The sequence below is a fragment of the Cebus imitator genome, unplaced genomic scaffold, assembly GCF_001604975.1.
Source record: "Cebus imitator isolate Cc_AM_T3 unplaced genomic scaffold, Cebus_imitator-1.0 Scaffold487, whole genome shotgun sequence".
In the NCBI taxonomy this organism is placed as follows: Eukaryota; Metazoa; Chordata; class Mammalia; order Primates; family Cebidae; genus Cebus; species Cebus imitator.
In genome coordinates this window covers 1,019,643-1,038,567 of record NW_016107802.1, presented here as the reverse complement: position 1 = coordinate 1,038,567, position 18,925 = coordinate 1,019,643, and the positions used below count along the sequence as shown (strand labels likewise).

At 54.4% G+C, this 18,925-nt stretch overlaps 1 protein-coding gene across 9 annotated transcripts in view; it reads right to left on the bottom strand.

The window, feature by feature from the left end:
* PFKFB3 (6-phosphofructo-2-kinase/fructose-2,6-biphosphatase 3) overlaps positions 1–18,925 on the bottom strand; it is an 86,171-nt gene that overhangs the window by 7,827 nt on the left and 59,419 nt on the right. For all 9 annotated transcript variants that reach the window (XM_017513207.1, XM_017513210.1, XM_017513209.1 and 6 more), the window contains exons 2-14: positions 13,400–13,525; positions 11,894–11,990; positions 11,150–11,216; positions 10,582–10,656; positions 10,201–10,257; positions 7,746–7,870; positions 6,314–6,521; positions 5,648–5,794; positions 5,421–5,525; positions 3,794–3,923; positions 2,705–2,767; positions 2,514–2,578; positions 414–587 (exon numbers count right to left, since the gene is read on the bottom strand). In XM_017513207.1, the coding sequence (XP_017368696.1) occupies positions 414–587; positions 2,514–2,578; positions 2,705–2,767; positions 3,794–3,923; positions 5,421–5,525; positions 5,648–5,794; positions 6,314–6,521; positions 7,746–7,870; positions 10,201–10,257; positions 10,582–10,656; positions 11,150–11,216; positions 11,894–11,990; positions 13,400–13,525 (1,439 nt within the window). The remainder of the gene's footprint in view (positions 1–413; positions 588–2,513; positions 2,579–2,704; positions 2,768–3,793; positions 3,924–5,420; positions 5,526–5,647; positions 5,795–6,313; positions 6,522–7,745; positions 7,871–10,200; positions 10,258–10,581; positions 10,657–11,149; positions 11,217–11,893; positions 11,991–13,399; positions 13,526–18,925) is intronic.

Sequence of the window (18,925 nt, the reverse complement as noted above, 5' to 3'; positions counted from 1 at the left end):
TGGCCACTTTCTTTGTTTTAGAAATAACCATTCATGCACATGAATGGGTCTCGGACACCTCTCTCCCTTCTGCACTGCCTGCTTCTGCCCTCAAAGACCCCATCCTCAGAAAGGAGGGGAACGCAGTCACGGTTGTCACCAGCAAGGAAAGACCCCAGGGTCTCAGCTTCCGAGGGTGCTTCCCATGTTCTCGCTCAACACACGAACGTGTGCACACAGCCCCACAACACACATGCACACACACACACCTACAACATACACATGCACACCCATATGCACCCACGCACGCATTCCTGCAGACACACACACACACACACACACACACACACACACAATTACAGATCTGTGGCATCACGCCCGGCACGCGTTCCTCCCCGCCACCCCGGGCAGGAAGGAAAGGGGAGTGCACTGACTTGTCCAGGCAGCTGCGTGGGCACCTCCGGGGGCAGGCAGCTGGGCAGGGCAGCCGAGGTGGAAGCCACGTGCTCCTCAAAGCTGTTGATGCGAGGCTTTTTGGTGGGCTCGGGGCTGGCTAGCGGGGTGACACTATTGCGTCTCATGAGCGGGTTAGGTCCCTTCTTTGCATCCTAAGCAAGACAAAGACAAAAGAGAGAAAGGCGACAGTTACAAAGAAGGGGAGGAAAATTAGCCCCAAAAAAGTTTCTTTACTCCTGGATTTTAGGGGAGGCAAAAAGACTAACCGAGGGGAGTGGCCAGGACCACAGGCTGCGGCGACTCCCAGGCAGCAAGAATGGGGGTGATTCCCTCCCACGCCCCTTCCCCGGATGGTTCCAAAGGATTCCCCACACAGACAAACAGGGTTTGCAAAGCAAGGAGGGAAAGAATGACAGTCGCAGCAGAGCATGAGGTTGGGGCAAAGAGCTTTGCTGCCAGCCTCTCTGAGAGCTAAGTAGGGGCATCTGGAAGGAAGAGGCTGGGCCTGAGGCTCACAGGATGGGGAGGGGAAGCCACCTGCGCGGACTCCCTTTGCTGACGCCTGAGGCAGGATCTGCAGAGCTGTCTGTACTACACACAGGGCACCCTGGCTTAGGATGGGACATGGAACCTGCAAAACCAGCCTGGAGACCAAATGGGCAGAAAATGTGCATCAGAGGGCAGGTTCTGCCAGCCAGGATCAGACCAGCCCTCCCACAATAGTGACAGCGTGATGGGGTGTGGGCCTCCAGCCTCAGAACCAGGCTCTGTCTCTGTCATGGTCCTGCCCCTATTCCCTGCACGGAAGAGCTCCAGGACCGGCTCAGGCCCAATCTCATAGCCGGGGCAGCAGCTCCCTGACCGGCTGTCGTCATATGGCTAAAGGCAGGGCAGTATCCAGTGACCCACATTCCGAAGGGGCAGGGGTGACAGGGACCAAGGCGGCCAAGGGACCCCCTCCTCTCCCAGTTCTGCCCACCAGCCAGGCAACTGCCAGCAACTGGGGTAGACAACTCATCCCTTCATGCCAAAATCTGACATCCAAGCTTCCTGGGACTAGGACAGTCACCTGTTTCGGGATCGCCATGACAGAAAGTCCCGCTCGGTTTAAGACAAAGGTCTGACTAGTACTAGCAAAGTGTTGTAGCTTCGGTGGCCTGTACACGTGAATTCAAACTCACTTTCCCAATGCACACCCACCTGGGCAGAGGCCCACTCTACTCAGTCAGAGGCAGCCTGGCCCACCTCCAAATGTCAGGCCTCCCCAACAGAGACAGCAGCTGCGCAGCCAGGCCTCAGGGCCTCCTGAAACACCTTCCCACCCGCCAACCCCCAGGCCTCTGCTCTCCACACCACTCTTTTCAACACCACTGCATCTTTGGTGGTTCTGTACCTAATCGCATGCATGTGACAGGCTGGCCTGCTGATCCTGTTTGAAACAGTAGCTCTGGAAACTGAAAGCACCGTTTTAGCTGCCAGAAAGGAAAGGCAACAAGAACCGTGCTCTGGTGATGTTAAAGAGAAGAGGCTGGGCCCAACCGCTCACACTTTTATCCCAGCACTTTGAGAAACTGAGGAAGGAAGATCACTTGAGCCCAGGGGTTCAAAACCAGCCTGGGCAGCATAGTGAGGCCCCATCTCTAAAAAAATGAAAATTTGCTGGGCGTGGTGGTGCGCATCTGTAGTCTCAGCTACGTAGGCGGCTGAGGTGGAAGGATCGCTTGAGCCCAGGAGGTTGAGGCTACAGTGAGCCGTGATTGCACCACTGCACTCCAGCCTAGGGGGCAGAGAGAGACCCTGTCTCAAAAAAAGCGAGAGAGAACATATTTTCCTCACTAATATTCACATCTGGAGCTCAGCAGAAAGGGGAAGAAGAGGACACAGAAAGAGAGAAGGCCCCAGAAGCTGCAGAGCAGAAAAGTAAGAACACAGAGGTGCTGAGAAAGGCGGCTAGCAGGCCCACGGCAACATCTGGGTCAGCACCTGCAGTGAGTGGCCCTGGGGCCTCCTGAACACACATCATCCACCAGGGCTATTGCGTGATGATGGCCAGGACAAGGCTTGGGGCCTCCACTCACCTCTGACCTCTCCCGGTGGGTGCTGACGGACTCCACATTCAGGTAGATGGATTCCACACGGCAGCCTGGAGGGTGCAGGAGGGGCAGAGGAAGCTGCTGTTAAAGGGACAGCCCTGCTCACAGCCCACAGCCACGAGGAGCCGCCAGGGCCACCTTCAGGGGGACAGGGCTTGGCAGGGGCTGCTACTCACCATAAGCGACAGGAGTCAGTTTCAGGACGGTGTGAAGGGGGCATTTCAGGTAGGGCATCTCCTCTGAAATAATTGAAGTTATACACCCACAATTAGAAATGAGAGATGGCTGGGCATGGTGGCTCACGCCTGTAATCCCAGCACTTTAGGAGGCTGAGGCGAGTGGATCACCTGAGGTCAGGAGTTCAAGACCAGCCTGACCAACATGGCGAAACCCCATCTCTACTAAAAATACAAAATTAGCCAGCGTGTGGTGGTGCATGCCTGTAATCCCAGCTAATCAGGAGGCGGACGCAGGAAAATCACTTGAACCTGGGAGATGGAGGTTGCAGTGAGCTCACACATTGCACTCCAGCCTGGGCATCGAGAGTAAAACTCTGTCTCAACAACAACAAAAAAAAAAAAAAAAAAAAAAAAAAAAAAAAAAAAAAAAAAAAAAAAAAAGAAAGAAAGAAATGAGACATGAGGGTGGCGGAGGTATAGAAGGACCTCTACGGGCCCTCCACGAGGATCCTCGGAAGCCCTGCCAGGCAGGGGCATCTGTCCCCAGCCACAAGCTGTCCCAGGTGGCAGGGGGCTCCAGAAGAAGACTTTAGCTCAAAGAGCGCCACCAAACCAAATCAACACTCACCCTCACAGTAAGTGAGAGTTGGAAAAAAGTCACTCCCAAATACCTGAGGTCTGTCTAGGGATTCCGCTGCGCTTGATTGGACAGACTGAGACTTAATATGTCAATCTGATTGTCGTTTTCTGGGCTGTTTGTTCCTTGGAGGGCACTGTGGAGAAGGGCAGCCCCTAGCCCAACTCGAGACCCCAGGATGTGTGGAGCCAGGGGCAGGTCTCAGGGAAGATTAATGAAGTGATGAAGTCCCCTGGTGTCAACCTGGGTGCCACAGCATTTCCCAAGGGCTTCAAGGAAGTGCTGGACAGAGAGGACCTGAAGCAGCCGGGAGCCAACACTTGTGTCCTTCTCCCAAGACCCCGTGGCACAGTAGCCACCACAGGGCAGGCCACGGCCGATATGCAGCTAACCACTCAAGTGCCAGTCCACTCCTCCCTCCATCCGGCGCCGCAGCCTGCCCGAGGTACCTGCACTCTTATCCAGGAAGTAGGCCAGCAGGCAGCGCAGGACGGCCTGGTGGCAGATGACCAGCACGTTCTCCTGTCGCTCCAGCTCCATGATCACTGGCTCCAGGCGCTGGACCAGGTCCTGGTAGGACTGAGCACAGAGGGCCAGGCCCACGTGAGCTCAGGGCACTCGGGAGGGGCTCTGCCTCTGGCCACGGCCTGCATCAGACCAGCCAGAGAGCCGTGCAAAATCAGTCTTCAATCATCAGCAGTGGTTGAGAAGGGGCAGGATTTAACATGGACTATTGCTCAACCACAAAAACAGTGAAGCCCTGACCCTCCTCCAACACGGGGGAACCTGGAAAACCCAATGCTGTGTGGAAGAACCCGGCACAAAATGCACGCGTCGCGCCTGACTCCATTTACGTGGAATACCCAGAATAGGCGAATCCAGAGGCAGGAAGCAGCCGAGCGGGGCTGGTGCTGGGCAGCGCTGGTGCTGGGCAGCGCTGGTGCTGGGGCTGGGCGGGGGCGGGGGCGGGGCCGGGGCTGGGCGGGGGCGGGGCCGGGGCTGGGCGGGGGCGGGGCCGGGGCTGGGCGGGGCCCAGGTTTTTCTGTGCGGTGAGGGAAAGGCCTAGAATCTGTGGTGATGGCTGCACAGCACCGTGAGTGCACTACATCAGAACTTTAACATCGCGAGAGTGGTACAGTTTATGTTATGTGTATTTTTTGTCCATTTAAAAATGTAAAAAAGCAGCAGCAGGGCCGTGCCTTTAGAAAAAGAACAAAGAAGCTCCTGCCCCTGCGGCCTCTCTGCTGTAAGGTGGGGTAAGGTTTGCTGAGTTCCTTTTACTTTTTGTAGTCTTTCCTTACAGCATGCCTGCATTGGATTAACGCTATCTCTAATAGATCATTTATTATAATGTATCAATATTAGGCTGTTAATTGTCCATGGGAATTCCGATCTGATGTAAGCTTATGCTGGGGAGAATAATTTCATGTTACTGATACAAATATTATTGCTTCTATCAGGTAATAGATTAGTCCAGTGTGATGTTAGGAGTTCAATAGGGGTGGATAGGATTAAGAATAGGTGGATGTTAGGCTAGATGTTGAACTGTGCTGACCAGGGCCCCGGTGTGTAATACCCAGTCTGAGGCCAGAGGACAGTGGGCCACGGGGACCTGAGGTACCACACTGCTCAGCAGGACACAGGCAGGGAGGACCTGGCTGGGGGAGGACACACTCGGCCCAGCAGGATCCCCTCTGCAGAGGAGACAGTAATGTCCTCAGCCACAGCCACCTGGGCACCGCACGTGGGGAAGCGCAGACGCTGCTCAGGGGATGCGGAGCCACCCCTCCCAGCGGTCTGTCCACCACCCCACCCAGTGGACCATCACTTGCCACCTTCCTCCTCTGCCATACAGTTCTGTGTCCTAGAGAAACACACCTCACTTCTGCTTATGGGAAAATGCACTTCTCCCCAGGCCATTAGAAGGTTCCGTTTGGGGTGCTTGATTCCGAGGTAGAGGGTGTAGGAGCCCCCAGAACCCACACGGAGGTGAGCTCCCTGAAGGGGTGGCCCAGCCCTGCACAGTGGTGGCCGTGGGCACTGGGGTCCCTCAGCCTGCCCCAGCCCAGCGCTCACCTCCCCGGTGGGGTAGCGGTAGTAGTACTTGTCCTGCTCCCGCAGCGCGTACTCCTCTGGGTAGGTGTCCCTGATCTCTTCGTAGGTCAGCTCCTCACAGACGCCCTGCAGGGACCCAGTGGTCACTCAGGAACAAACCACAGGGGCCACTGCAGGCATCTAGGGCCTCGTGGAAAACCGCCCCAATGCCCCAGGGTGAGGCTGCCCACCCGCCTCCCAGGACTTACTGCATCAATCTCATTCAGCGCCTTCCACTGCTCATAGGGCAGCCGCAGCGCCTCAGCCGTCTGGATGGTGCTCTTGAGCTGGCTGGTCCACACGCGCAGGTCCTTCAGGTTCTGCTCCTCCACGAATTTGCTCAGGGCACTGGCAAACTGCGTGTGAGGTGGAGGAGAGGAGCCCTTGATTCCTGGCGCCTGTGGTTCCTCCGAGGGCCAGGGGCTAGAGGCAGCCCCTGGCCGGGCTGTGCGATACCCGCTTACACTTGGGGGCCCAAGCCACTGGAACAGGCACAGCAGCACACACCCTTCCCAGAGCCCAGGCTCAGCTCTTCCCGCCCCCTCCCCTTCCTAGTACACAATTGCTCACACACCACAGACACACACACACAAACACATAGGTACAAAGTAACACAAACACAGACACACACACAAAGCCACATGGATATGCATAGACACACACACACACACACACACACACACACACACACACACAGAGCCATACAGAGATGTGCACAAAGATATGCACAGAGACACCCAGGCGCACTCACACATAACACACACAGCAAGCACAACAAGCACACAAAGCAGCAGCAGCACACACACCCCCACCCACTCGCAGACCCTGCGACCGCCCTGCAGCCAGCACGGCCCCCACTGCAGCGCAGCCCGCACCTTCTTGCCGCGGCTGGACAGGCCCGAGTCACCCCCGATGCGGCCCTGGAGGTTGTGCTCGTTCTCGCCGTGCCGGCACAGATAGATGGTGCGTGGCTGCACATGGATGTTCATCAGGTAGTACACGATGCGGCTCTGGATGTGGTCCTGCACCCGGTTCACCAGGAACCTCCGGCCCACGTCGATCACCTTGATCAGCGACAAGTCCCTGCAGAGACACCGCCAAGGACCACAGCTTAGGCCCCGCCCCACGGCAGGATGCACCGGCCTGGCCCTGCCCATCTGCAGAAGATGTGTACCCCAGAGAACAGCAAGGCTGGACTGCAGGCCCCTCCTGGGCACAGACCGAATCCTTCTAAAAGGCAGAGAATACGCATGCGACAACTCCCATGGCTGGTGTTGGCCGTGAGGCTAGTTGGCCTCCCAGAAGAGGGAGAGAAAAAAGAAAGAAAATGGAGAAAAAAAGAAAGGGGACTGTGCAGTGGCTCGGGCCTGCAACCCCAGCACTTTGGGAAGCTGAGGCAAGAGGATCACTTGGGTCTAGGAGTTCAAGACCAGCCTAGGCAACACAGTAAAACCTCATCCCTACTAAGGAAAAAAAATAGCCGGGCATGTTTACCCACACCTGTAGTCCCAGCTACTCAGGAGGCAGAGGCAGTAGGATTTTTTGAGCCCAGAAGTTTGAACCTGCCGTGAGCTATGATCACACCACTGCACTCTAGCCTGGGAGACAAAGGGAGACCCTGTCAAGAAAGAAAAGAAGGAAAAGGAAAAGGAGAGAGAAGAGAAAAGAAGGAAGAAGGAAAGGAAAAAGAAAGGAACTCAGAGGGACAGTAGCAAGATCAGGTTCAACGTCCACACAGTGTTCAAAATATTCCCACCGAATATGGTTTGTCACCAAGAATTGTTTTTAAAAGGTATTTTCCTCAGCTGGGTGTGGTGGCTCACACTGGTAATCCCAGCACTTTGGGAGGCCGAGGCGGGCGGATCGCTTGAGTCCTGACCTCAAGTTCAAGACCAGTCTGTCCAACATGGTGAAACCCCATCTCTACTAAAAATATAACAATTAGCCAGCATCGTGGCATATGCCTGTAGTCCCAGCTACTTGGGAGGCTGACACAGGAGAATCACTTGAACTCAGGAGGCAAAGGTTGCAGTGAGCCGAGATTGTGCCATTGCACTCCAGCCTGGGTGACAGAGCGAGACTCTGTCTCAAAGACAGTTGATAAAGGTATCCAGCGGCTGTGTGTGATCACCTGAGGCCAGGAGCTTGAGGTCAGCCTGGGCAACATAGCAAGACCTCATTTCTACAAAGAAACTGTCTTAAAAAAAATTTTTTAAGGTATCCAGGAGCAAATGCGTTGTGGGAACTCAAGAGTGCAATGAAAACCCGCCTATGGGTCTTGCAGAGACGGCCAGCTATGGGGATCACCTGTCGCATTTGTCGGGGTCGAGCGGCTGGTAGCTGGCTTCGTAGCAACTGATCCGCTTCATGAAGTCGTCCATGGCTTCTGCCGAGTTGCAGTCTTTGTAATCCGGGCTGGAGATTTTCACTTCCTGCAACACCACAAAGGGGCAGCTGATGAATCACGCTGGAAGGCTTTCTGCTGAGATTAAGCAGGATTTAGGGCTTTCAAAAGGGGCGCGCACAGAAGGCTCAGTACAAAGATTATCCGACCCAGTGTGCAGCAGAAAGGGAGAAAGATCCTGGGGGCTGAGTCACAGCCTGATGTTACATGAGGAGGATTCCCCGGGGAGATGGAGAACTGCAGCGGGAAGGACAGAGACAGAAAACCCACAAAGAATCCATAATAAACACCTCTGAATAGTCCAGCAAGTCAGGATCTGTCCCGTGCCCGAGTCACTGTCAGACAGCCTGGCACTGAACTCAGCGGAGTTCCACATGGGCACCTGCAACATTCCCCACGCCAGGAGGAGGCTGCTGGTTCTCAGCTGTGCTCAGGAGTTGCCAGAGATGCCCCGGTCTTGTGTGAATTCCCCGCCACCAGCCACCGCCCAAGGCAGCCCCAGCATGACCAGTCTGCGGTTAGCCGCTTCTACAACTAGGGCTCCTTTGCAGGGCTTGCTCTCCTGGGCAGAGCCAGAGCAGAAGCAATGCAGGTCTACCAATACCCACAGCAGCACAGGCCCCAGAAACCACGTGGACTTTAGGGAAACTCGGCATTTTTGAATGCCTGGGCTTTTTCCCATCAACCAGTGTCATCATTGGGAGGCCACTCTCTAAGACCCAAGTCAATGGGGAGTTGTGTCTGTGTCCTGGCACAGTTTCAGCTGGGGAAGATGAGAAAGTCCCGGTAGAGAGTGTGGCGATTGCCCAACTATGGGAATAGAATTTGCTGCTGAACTGTACACTTTAAAAATGGCTAAGATGGTCTGGTGCAGTGGCTCATGCCTGAAATCCGGCAGTCTGAGAGGCTGAGGCAGGTGGATCACTTGAGGTCAGGAGTTTGAGACCAACCCGGCCAACATGGTGAAACCCTGTCTCCACTAAAAATACCCAAAAAAATTAGCCAGGCATGGTGGCACATGCCTTGTACTCCCAACTACTTGGGAGGCTGAGGCAGGAGAATTGCTTGAACCCAGGAGGCAGAGGCTGCAGTCAGTCAAAATTGCGCCACTGCACTCCAGCCTGGGTGACAGGAGGAGACTCCATCTCAAATAATTAATTAATTAATAATAAAAATTATTAAGACGGTAAGTTCACAAATGCCTGGATCTGCAAAGCTGCTTTGCGATTTCATGAGAAAGAGATTTCTGAACACGGCAAGTTGGGGCAGGTGAATGTTAGTGGATAACCAGACAAATGCGAAACTCCTTGCTAAGCACATGGGAAAGCGCTCACTGGGAAAAGTGACTTCCAGCTGCATTCTGCTGCCCTCCACGGGGAACAAGGAGCGCCAAGCCAGAGGAAGATGGCAAATCCTCTGTTTAGGTCATTTCCTTGAACTCCGAGCCTCCTTCTTTGCACCCACCGGACACACCTAAACTGACTTTTCACACAATTCAAATAGCCCTTCCTGAAGCAGGAATTCATTTCTTAGAGATATCTAGAAGTATTTCCATCACTTTGGGGAAGATCCTGGGGCTAACACATGCTTAGCATCTCCTCCAAAGGTGCAAAGATGCCAACACCACAGCATCCCAGTGTAAGTTTTCAGAACTGCTTTTTTTTATAGAATTGTTTTATTCTGATATGTTTAAGCTGAAGAGAAAAGTATCTCCAACACAGGGTGGTGGCCTGTGGTAAGTCTCCATGGTAACCAGTCCTGTTTATGATACACTGCTATCAAGCGGTAACACTGGAGAAATTCATCAAGTTACAAGGCCAAGTGCCCTCAGTTTATTGGGGCAAGCTCCCCTGCACAGCAGATGGGAAAGTTTGCAGCACATTCATGAGACACATCAGCAGGAAGAGTCTTACTGCCCAAACTCAAGAGGCTGCTGAGCCCCCTGGACTCTTGCCAATGCAAAAGCATTCTCATCTCCCGGAGCCGTCACAGCAAGTGACCCGTTTGCCGCCTCCTGTCCCATCAGGGGCCAATAAGCTGCCCTCTGCCCCCAGCAACCCCATTACCACTGGCTGCCAGCCTCCTGCCACCAACAGAAACTGCTCCTGTGTCCCTGAATTCTTTTCTATGTTCCCCACAACCCTGCCCACTGCCCTGGAAGGAGCAGCCAGCCCCTCACAGGACAGGCCTTTGGGTTCAAAACCACTCTGCAGGTCTGAGATTCCAATCAACAGTAAGCTGGGGGCCGCTTGTCCTAAGGGCTCAGATGCCCCTCCGACCTGGTCCCCACTCCCTCACACTACAAATGCCCTTGTGGTCTGCATGGCCACAGGAGCACAGGATTCCTGGCTGTCTTACCATGATATTGGAGGCCACAACAGTAGGGTCGTCGCACACGGACTCGATGAAAAACGCCTGGTGGAAGTGAGGCAGGATGTTAGAAAACAGACACGGTGAAGGACCAACTTGCCATCACTGCCACGTGATCATCCAGGCAAGGCGGAAGCACACCACCCACCAGCTCCCAAAGACAGGAAAGCCCACCTCCTCATTGCCACCTCCGCCACTGCCCCTCTGGAACACCCCATGCCCCCAAGAGCTCTACCGCATGTACGCCCCAATTTAAGGCAGCGAAACGTGGGCAGCAAGAGGGGACGGACCGAGCAGGACTCAGGCTGCTCCCTGAGGTCTCTTCCTCTCTCCTGAGCCCTCTGGCTCCAGACAAGACACTCAGCTCACCTTAAAGTCATTTTCTTTGGCAAAATGAAGGATCATGTGTCTCCTCTCTCTGGTAGTATTGGTGGCGTCAAAAACCTGATGTGGGGAGCGAAGGGCCGGGAGGAAGACTCTAAGTTTGAGTTTAACATTTACCATAACAGCAAGGATGCCAGACCCGTCATCGCCAGCAATAAGCCCCCAAAGTGTTTCCAGGGGAGACGGTGCTTGCCCACCGTCCACTCCGGGGCATGCTCAAGGGGCAGGCCTCCCCCACTGCCAACAGCACTCAGGGGTGGTAGTGTGGGGGGAATACCCCAAAAGCAAACAAACAAAACAGTAACGTGCAGTGGGACAGCGTACAACGAAGAGCCAGTGGTCCTGTGGGCAGCCCAGGTCCTGCCCACCCTGGACGTGGGGGACTGGCTACAGAGGGGCCAAGTCCCTGAGGCCATCCCACATCTGCCTTCCTGAACCCCTGCTTCCCTCCATCCTCAGGGCCGGAGGCACAAGTCTTGGTACAGCCCAGGCCAGTGAGGACCCCCTCATGGGTGGGACGGGACACTGAGCCGGCTACATTCCCCGGACTTACCGCGATTTGTCCCCCTTCTTTTGCCAGGTAGCTTTTGACATCTCTCAAGGCAGCTAAGGCACACTGCCTGCAACACACAGAAAAGAGACGCGGAACGTCAGCACGGGTGCATCCGCTGGAGCAGCCCACACAACCCCCCAGGCGCCCCGACAGGCAGAGGAACTGGTGGCTCCATCTACACTGCTCAGCGCTGGGCAGGCTGGCCAGCACCCCTCAGGCCCAGAGGCTTCCAACCTGGGCCCCTCGCAGGCAGCTTTGGGCACCCTCGGGAGGGTGCTCGTGCTGGGGGCTGCTGGGGGAACCACTGGGGGAGCTGCTGAGAAATTGCTGCCCAGAGCCACCCAGAGTGGTACTGACTGGTCTGGGGCAGGGCCTGCCATCAAGGGCTTTAGATCCCCCAGGAGGCTGCAACGCACAGCCAGGGCCGAGCCCCCTTGCACTAGGGTTTCACGTCAACTCGCACTAAACAAGAAATCCTTTCCAAACATGCAGGACTTCCAAACTCCCGATGAGCAGGACTTGCTTATTCTCAGTGAGAGCGCCGCTGCGGCTCTGTCCCAGTGAGGGTCACTGCAGTGAGGCCAGCAGGGAACAGAGGACAGCAGCAACCTCGGAGGGGCAGGGGAGCTTGTTCCCACACCGCACAGGCCTGACGGCCACCAGCAAGAGCCACCCCTCGGGCCGGCACTCTCTGCCCCTCCAGAGCCTGGCTCGCAGCACAGCAAACCACAGCCATGGCCTTACTTCCGGACTCGCATGGCCTCCTCGTTGTCGGGGCGGAAGAAGCTGTAGGAGCTGTAGTGCTTCACAGCCTCCCGGCGGTACTCCCCAACGTTGAACACTGCGGGCGGGAAGAAGAACGGCCTGGTCACTCAGTGGGAGCGGGATCACAGTATCCAAAGGAAGAGCCGCCCAGCCAACCACACCCACTTGAACGGACAGGACGGCATGGAACCAGTGTGGACGCCCCACCCTGCGCTCCCCTCAGCCCCTGAGGACAGCAGGCCACCTGGCTTCCCCAGTCCCACTGCAGGGCCCCCACCACAGGCTCTGTGACACTGTGCCCTCCAGCCAAGTCTACAATCCCAGTCTCACGATGTCCTAAACCAGAGACTGAGACTGTGAGAAGGGTGGGGGAGGCCCCAGGTCTAGAAAAAACAGGGTCAACAAATTTCCACCCGCGGTGTCAGAAAGCGAGTGGGGTCTCACACCCACTGCCAGGCCTAGCTCAGCCCTTCTGCGGGTGCAGCGGCCAGGGCCAGGGGAATGTGTCCCACAGTTCCTGGGTACTGAGGTGAGAACAGTGGGGATGGTAAGCATAAAAACCATCCCCCCAAAAGAGGGGAGGGTGGGAGAGGAACAAGGGTTGCAAAATAACCAGTCGAGTACAAATGCTCACTATGTGGGTAACAGGGTCACCAGAAACCCAGTCCCCATCAATATGCAATATACTCATGTAACAAACATGCACATCTACCCCCAAATCTAAAATAAAATTAAAAAAAAAAAAACAGTCCCCATCCACAAGATGTTCCCCATCTAGCTGGGAAGACCAGGCAGAGATTCATAAATGCATCATCTACAACAGCGGCCCCCATCCTTTTTGGCACCAGGGACCAGTTTTGTGGTAGACACTTTTTCCATGGACAGGGAGGGGTTGTGGGTGTACAGCTTTGGGATGAAACTGTTCCACCTCAGATCATCAGGCATAAGATTTTCATAAGGAGCACACAACCTAGATCCCTCACATGCGCAGTTCACAGTAGGGTTCGCTCCTGTGAGAACCTAGTGCCGCCACTGATCAGACCTGAGGCGGGGCTCAGGCGAGAATGCTCACTCACCACCGCTCACCTCGGCTAGGTTCCTAACAGGCCACCAACAGAGCGGTCTGCGGCCCTGGGGTTGAAGACTTTTGATCTATGGTATGCAGTCTTAGGGCCATCAGCAGAGCAATGTGAGTTACAACTGAGTGGTAAGGAATGTTAAGGACCTAGGTGGCCGGAGATGGCTTGGAAGGAGGTGAAATCTGAGTCAGACAGGATTTGGCGGAGTGGGAAAGACAACGGCCAGTAAGAAAAAACCCAACAGACGAAGGGTGTGGAGGCAAACGTGACTACGCAGGAGGCAGGATCAGACTCCCCAACCTGGGGACAGATGCGCCCGGGGTGGTCCTGCCTGTGAAACCAGCAGCTGAGATGGAAGGTCAAGTGTTTGCACGTGCAGGGGATCGGCCTCGAGACCCAGCCTCACCTTTTGTGGGGACGCCAATCCAGTTGAGGTAGCGAGTCAGCTTCTTGGAGATGTAAGTCTTGCCCCGGGCAGGAAGGCCCACCATGACGATGACCGTGGGAGAGTTGGTCAGCTTTGGCCCACAGGCTGCAGAAACAAGCAAGAGGGCGTGTCATTGACCAAGTGACTGCAGAAGAGGGGCAGAGTCCACGACCAAAAGTAATGCCGCAGAATTTCACCAACGTTTTTCTCAGACAGGGTCTCACTCTGTTACCTAGGCGGGAGTGCAGTGCTCATCACGGCTCACTGCAGCCTTGAACCTCTGAACGTAAGTGATCCTCCCGCCCCAGCCTTCCCAATAGCTGTGACTACAAGTGTGCACACCACCATCCCTGGCTACTTTTTTTTATTTCTGTAGAGATGGGGTCTCGCTGTGTTGCTGAAGCTGGCCTCCAACTCCGGGTCTCAAACAATCCTCCCAGAGTGCTGGGATTATAGGTGTAAGCCTATAATTCAGCATTCACTGAAATTTTTATTTCATCTCCCCATGGCATTTTACCATCGAGGGGCACCAGGCAACCCTAGTGGCCACAGCCCCTGGTCACACATTGTCCCTCAATCTTGCCTTTAGGTTCTACTTGGCAAAGACCGTCCCAACCCCAGATTCCCAAGCTGATAGCCAGGGTGCTAAACCCAGCGGGGAACCAGTGACTAATACCACAGGGGAAGTGGAAGTGCTCCTGGGGGTGGGAGGAAAGGATTCCTCTCCCCAGGGATGGTGGGGCTAATAAGACAGTGTATTCCTCTCTTGGACAGAGGGACAAAGGGCTGAGACCCAGGGGACCAAGAGACAGAGAGTCCCACCATCAGTGTCCAAACCTCCACACAGGAGGCATGGGCAGCTTTTCTCAAAAAACATCTTAAAGAAGGCAGTTGGAGTTTACAGCCAGGCATGGTGGCTCGTGCCTGTAATCCCAGTGCTTTAGGAGGCTGAGGCAGGAGGATCACTTGAGGCCAAGAGTTTGAGACTTGCCTGGGCAACATAGCAAGACCCTGTCTCTACAAAAAATAAATTAAAAAAAAAAAATAGAAGAAAATGAAAAGAGTTTATCAAATGAAAGTAAGTCAGAGAACCAGAATGCTAAAATCACCCCCAGTGGACAGGTAAGTCCTCCACCACTGAGCCTCCCACACCCTGTTTGACCCCTCTTCTGGTGCCAGGCTCTGATGAATGCTGGGGCCCTGCCAAGGGAAAAGCCAGTCACGAAGCCCCAGGCAGGGGCCGGCTCTACCACCATCTCCAGGTAGCCTGGAGATGCCCTGGCCTGCCAGTTCCCTCCTGGCTTCTGCTGCTGCACAAGGGTCTCACATGCCTCGGCATCTCAGTAAGACAAAACAGCAGGGAGGGGGGCGTTGCTGGGTTTTGCAGAAAGCAGTCAGAAGAAACCTGTTCTGGAAGCTGAAGGCCCCGTATTTCCCCGGCTGTCACCTGGCTCTGAGACCCTTGGGCGACTCCTGCACCCTACCAATACGAAAACTCCAGGGCCAGATGCGGCCTGCCAGCTCCCGCCTGGGTGGCGCTGCCCAGCACTCATGCCACGCAGTCAGCCCAGACTGGGAACCCATGGTTCCCAGATGTGGCCACACGGCCTGCAGGGAAACCTCTGAAAGCAACCTCTGAAAGCAGCACACAGGGCCGGGCAGACGTCGGACGGACAGAAGCCCTGACATCCCAGTAGAGCAGGCTTAGGCTAGGGGGAGCCACCGCCCCGCAGAAGGGCACAGGCTCAGGGAAAAGCCCCTCTGTAAGCTGGACCCAGCAACAGGGCTCCAAACTGGAGTCAGTGTCCAGGATCTGCTCCCAGCCCTGGAGGTGGGGTAGGGAGGCAGGCATGGCGTGCAGGGCCTTTGTTCCCTCCATGCTACTTGGAGACCATCAGTGACCTTCTCAGCAGGCAGAGTGACGAGACAGACAGGCTATCAGCGGATCGACAGACGCTCAGAAGATGCTAAAAGCCCTGGGCTGGCATGCCCTCGGCATCCAGTGACCTGGAACAAACAGATTCCTCGAAAACAGATGCTTTCCACTGAGCGGTGAAGCCGGGCACCCTGAGCACATGAGCAGAACAAACAAGCACAAGGCACCAAGGGGTTTTCCTGTGTCCCCAGAGGCACGGAGAGAGGTGGTGGCCTCCCTGAAAACCAGCGAGACACGCCCCACCATGCCGAGGGTCATTCCGGCAGCTGTAGCTGCCACATCGGAGAAGTGGCAGCGACCGCTTGGAAACAATGCCCATCCACTGACCCTTCCCCCAGGCCAAGGGTCCCTCCTGGTCTTACCAGGTGTCCCCACTGCACCGCTGCTCCTAAGAGCACCCAGAGATGCACAGAGACAGACACACACACATCCTCTCAGCTGTGCACATGCATGGAATATTTCTGTCGGAACCACCCCAAGGAAGCAGAGGCTGATTGATTTATCCATCGGGGGATTATGTCTACCCACTAATCATAGGAATAAATCTCCTCTAGCAGTAGACATTTGGGGAGGGAAAAAAAACAACATAAGGCAAACATTCAGACTGGATTTCAAACCCAAAAAAACCCCCAGGCCCTTCTTGGCAAAGCAGAGCCATCCTCCCTGTTTTCTCTTAGAGGAAGATTCAAAGAGGGCGCTAGAGGTGTTTGCAGCTGTCCCTACCCTCAGATACCCCCAGGGTCATCACAAACCCTTACTAAACCTTTTACTCTCGAACAGTGCCGGGCGAGTTTTGGTGAGTTTTGGTACTGCAGGCTTGTAGACAGCCAGGGCTCACGTCTGTAATCTCAGCACTTTGGGAGGCCAAGGCAGGCAGATCCTGAGGGCAGAAGTTCGAGACCAGCCTAGCTGACATGGTGAACCCCCATGTATCTCTACTAAAAATACAAAAATTAGCCGGGTGTGGTGGTGCATGCCTATAATCCCAGCTACCTGAGAGGCGGAGGCAGGAGAATCACTTGAACCCGGGAGTCGGCGGTTGCAGTGACATCTAAAAAAAAAAAAAAAAAAAACCCACAAAACACAGTACACCACCTCACGCTTCTAATTCCACGACCCTCAGTTTCTTCCTCTCTTCTCAATGGGCCTTTGTAACCACCAAAAAAGAGACACTCCCCCGTCTGCCTCATCACCCTGCCTGGATCTCTGCCCAAGGCACAGTGATTAGAAAACCTAAGTATTGGACAGGCATGGTGGCTCATGCCTGTAATCCCAGCACTTTGGGCAGCAGAGGCGGGCAGATCATTTGAGGTTTGAAACCAGCCTGACTAACACGGCAAAAACCCCGTCTCTACTAAAAATACAAAAATTAGCCAGGCGTGCTGGCCGGCGCCTATAATCCCATCTGCTGAGGCAGGAGAATCGCTTGAACCCAGGAGGCAGAGGCTGCATGAGCCGAGATTGCACCACTGCACTCCAGCCTGGGCGACAGAGCAAAACTCTGCCTCAATAGAAAAAAGTAATGAGTTTAACACAAGATTTCCCAAAGAGTAACTGTGTGACCCATTTCATTTTATGTAAATGTTTAACTTCTTTTTCACACACACAAAAAGTTTTGAAAGTTGTGAAACTTAGATGTGGACTTTTGATGTCGACTGAAACACGCATAGGGGAACATAGATGTCACACGTTACAGGGGAAGGAAGCAACGGCGTAAAGACCCTGGGTCACAGACTAAACACCCGAATTGAGTCTGGGGGACTCATGCTCAAAGCGTTGTCATGATTAAGACCATGGTCACTTGGGTAAGACCTCCCAGAAGGTCACCGAGTCCCAGGAGCAGAGCTTCAATTCTACAAGGTCGCTACGTTCACAATGCTCACTCACTGGGCACAGGCACTAGGTTCACACCCTGGGCCCCCCATGAGACAGAGGCTACTTGGAGAAGACAGGGTCGGCGTTGCTGAGTAGTGCCTCTGGGCTAAGCCCTGGCTGTCTACAAGCCTGCAGTACCATTAGTGTACAACACAGGCTGCCTACTGGGGCCCGTTCCCTGCAGGTGAACGCACACAGGAAGCCAAAGGAAAACTGAAGGCTGGCTGGTGAACACTCAGCCAAGGGATACAGTGACACAAGGAGCCAGTTATGGAAAGCAGCAGCCAGATGGATAGAGAATCCCCCACCTGGACAGTGAGAGGCTGGCACCCCTGGGTTCCTATTCCTGCTCTCCCGGCTAGATTAAGTTACTAACCTCTCTGACAGTGTGCAATGCCTGGACAGACAGCAGCAGCCCGCACAGCATGCATCCCCCACTGACCCAAACCTTAACGCAGAATGTGTCCTAGAAAATAAACTGTAGGGGCTACCCAGGGATACGGTAGCGATTTCTCTAGGACACCACCGGCCCAGCTTCCTCAAGGTAGAATACCATCAGCCGGCGTCACTCCCTACAGAGATGAAAGCCTTTCATCCATATTTGGGTATAACCTCAACCTTTCTTCAGACTTAATTTCCTGCTGTGTCCATCTAAATCCTGAGCAAAGACAAGCTGGCAGTTTGTCTCATTCCACTGTATTTAAAAGAGGGGGAAAAAAGACCAGGTACAGTGGCTCACACCTGTAATCCCAGCACTTTGGGAGGCCACGGGGGCATCGCTTGAGACCAGGAATTCGAGACCAGCTTGGGCAACACAGCAAGACATCGTTTGTACAAAAATACCTTTAAAAATTAACTAGGCATAGCAGCACACACCCATAGTCCCAGCTACTCAGGAGGCAGAAGCAGAAGGATTGCTTGAGCCCAGGAGTTCAAGACTACAATGAGATGTGATTGCACCATTGCACTCCAGCCTGGATGACAGAGTGAGATCCTCTCTCAAAAAAGAAAGTTTGGTGCTTTAAGAAGCTGTCTTTCTACCTGCTGTTTACAACCCTGCACTGACCAGTACTAATCTCCCCTTTGCTCCACTGATGATGGCAATTCCTGAGTTAATGCCAAGTCCCAAGCACTGTCTTAGGACTCAGCCTGGTACCCGGGATCCCTCACTGCCCTATTAAGTAAACAGTAAGACAAGGAAACTGAGGTTCTGAGTGGATAAACAGGTGGCGACTTGAACACAGAGGCTCTTGAATTTTAGGAATGATGAACAGAAAGGAAAGCCAGCCCCTGCCAGTCAAAAAGGTACTTCCTGCCCATTATGCTGACTCACAAATTCAGCAGGTCAGCAGGAGCTACAGGCTACATGCAAAGGAAGCTGCAGGTTTTGTAAGAAACATCTACCACCACATTGAGGTAGCAAGAAGGCTTTGCATTAATGTGCCTCCGAGGCAGGAAGATCTCGCAGCTCGTGATGTGGTAATGTCTGGTTGTTTACTGTTCTTTGTCTATAAACAGCAACATCCTAGACACCCCACCCTCCTTCAGCAATAAACCTCAGGGAGGCTGGGAATGGTGGCACATGCCTGTAACCTCAGCACTTTGGGAGACCAAGGTGGGAGGATCACTTGAGGCCAGGAGTTCAAGACCAGCCTGAGCAACATAGCAAGACCCCATCTCTATGTTTTTTTTTT